We start from the raw sequence: 2,732 nt of genomic DNA on the forward strand, positions 1-2,732 counted from the left end.
AATTTCTAGATGTAAGTCAAAATATAAGGCATACTTAACTGTTTATGTTGTATCCTTGATCTCTAGTTCGATGGGTAAACTCAATAATACATTTTACACACCATGCATTAAATGGATAGATTATTTGAAATCAAACGCATATGACCTTTTAAACATTCCAGTAACATAAATATGGCTGAAAAGATAATGAATTTCCAACAGATTTTTAAGTTACAAAAACTAATGTGTTTGACTGTCACCATTGTATGTCATATATTTCAATATAGTTCACTCCACAAACAAAAAGAGCATTCGAATCGATGTCAGTCCATATATCTCTAACGTTCTTCAATTTTTCAAGTTTTTCTATCAATGGTAGCAAGTTTTGTTCATTTTTCGATACAACACTGATGCAACATTTGACATCTGCGACAAAAAGAATGCCATCTGGCCCAAAAGCCAAGGCTACTGGTGTTTGTGTGCACGTAACAGTATTTCTAATTTTTCTCTCCTGAAATGTTGTGAAGCTGACACTTTTTGACCTTTGTTTTGTAACAGCTAAGCGACTTGATCCCTTATCGACTGCAAGGTCATCTACTGCTCCACTTGTATAAGTCTGCATAAACACACTCGGATTGTCCATATCAGGAGTCTGCAAGACTTCGTCGCTCAAAATATACAACTTTTCGTCAAACATATCAATTCCACATACATTGTTTTTGAAAGAATGAACTTTTACTTGTTTCATGTTGTCTTCTTTTATCTCACAACTTACACCGCGATTGCTATTTAAGGTCACAAATAAACGTTCAGTACTTTTGTCATAACAAATGTGTTTGGGTTGATATACTTGGCTCAAGGAAACGGAGGTGACAATCTGGTTAGTTTGTATGTTTATAATTTCACACAGTTCAGTTGAAGAAATGACAACACATTTTTCGGAATTTAAACAAACACCACTCATAAATTCTTTTTCTTTAAACCCTAATATAGACCGAAATTTAAGTGATAATGTCTCAAGTTGAACACTAATGGATTTGAATAAATTGTTCCTTTTATCTGAAATTTTGTTGATATGTTTTAAAACTGATATTTCCCCTAGCATTTCAACCTTTGACAAAGCTTCTGAATTTTCCTTAAAACCAGTTGACACATCAATATCCTGATTTTCATTCAAGAGGCTTTTGATATTTGATTCTTTATTTGCTAATTCAGCCTTAATATTCTGTTTTGCTACCAATGTTTGACTTCTTGATCCAAAGGAGTTTACTGTTCTTAATCTTGAAATCCAATCATCTAAAGCTAATGTGTGTCCTTGTGCTTGTTTTATGACGTTATCAAGTTCGGTTAGTAAATCGTCTTGCATTAAACCTGAATTTTTGATAAATTTTTGACAGAGATCGTCCATTCCTTTCTTCAGATTGGTGGTTGTTGAAATAGCTTCTTTTTCAATGGTCTGAAAAGATGATTTTAAGCTTTCTTTATTTCTAGCTTTTGATTTGATCAGCTTGTTTAAACTGCATTTTACATCATCTAATTCAATCAGAAAAAGCTCAATATTTTCTGCTTTTACGTCACCCAATTCTTCTATATATTTCACTTCACATGTTCTATGGTTTACAGTTAGACAAACGACGCAGCATGGAACTGAATGGTCTATACAGTAAACGTCTAACGGCTTCGTCTCGTGTTTACTACAAAATTCATTTGTTTCGGCCAAGAACGTAAAGTCCTCGTTTGTTGTAGTGGTAATTGGAAAAGTTTTATGTGTTGTAGTAGTCCTAAACCGACGATGAAGATCGCAACATTTCTGACAGAAAGCTTCACCACAATTACTACACCAAACTGTGGCATCGATTGATACATTCTCAGAACGTTCACATGGGTGACATTGTTGTTTATTTTGCATGGTTGGACGATTTGTATAATTTTTTTTGACGACCTTCAGCTGTTGGAAGATCGTGAACCCAAGTAGAATTATGACTAGTTGGATTGTTTATTTCGATTTCGACCCTACACACTGGACAGTTGTATGTTTTTTGTTCCGGTTTATTAGTGGTCGATATTATATACTCTGATATGCAAACTTCACAAAATAAATGGGAACAGGGTAAAACTTTTGGTGTTTTCAACGTCTCTAGACAAATAGCACAATCTTGAGTAACATCCGCCATTTCGTTTTAAAACGAAAGTACAAAATTAAATATGATACTATTAGTTGAATAGTCGTTTGAACGCGTTGTAAATCCGGAAATATAAGAATAATTTATCCGATAAGATTATCAGCATTATTATTAAGTAAAGGTATTTGAACAGTGATATGTTTTAGTTTAACTAGTTTAAATATTATTTTTTATTCATTTATTGTGAGTGTGAAAGGCCACACCAAATTGATTGATAGTTCTTTGGAAAAAAGCTAAAAAAATATGGGGCGAGCGAGCGAAATTTTTTTGATTGTAAAAATTCTTGAAAATGAGTTTTGTTGAGGCGGGTGCTCTACAAATTGAGCCAGCGGTATATACTTTTTTTAAATTGTGCAATTTAGAAATTTGTGTACATGTTTAAACAGGGTAACTTCAAAGAAAAAGGAGGAGAAACATGCTCTTATGCATATTATTTGATGTATTTGTGCCTGTAGTACAGTCTATACCATACCCAACTTACTGGTTAGTTTTGATTTAGTATAATTTTGATTATTTTCGTCAAATAAGCTTTAACTGTGGGAATTTTTATTTAAATTCACACATGTGTAT

The 2,732-nt window shown here is 32.9% G+C and overlaps 1 protein-coding gene across 1 annotated transcript; it reads right to left on the reverse strand.

The window, feature by feature from the left end:
• Positions 1-235: 235 nt before the first annotated feature.
• On the reverse strand, positions 236-1,888 carry LOC139526571 (uncharacterized). Its single transcript, XM_071321729.1, has one exon. It carries the CDS (start codon positions 1,886-1,888, stop codon positions 236-238), a length of 1,653 nt encoding a protein of 550 aa, XP_071177830.1.
• Positions 1,889-2,732: the final 844 nt, after the last annotated feature.

The sequence above is a fragment of the Mytilus edulis genome, chromosome 6, assembly GCF_963676685.1.
Source record: "Mytilus edulis chromosome 6, xbMytEdul2.2, whole genome shotgun sequence".
NCBI lineage: Eukaryota > Metazoa > Mollusca > Bivalvia > Mytilida > Mytilidae > Mytilus > Mytilus edulis.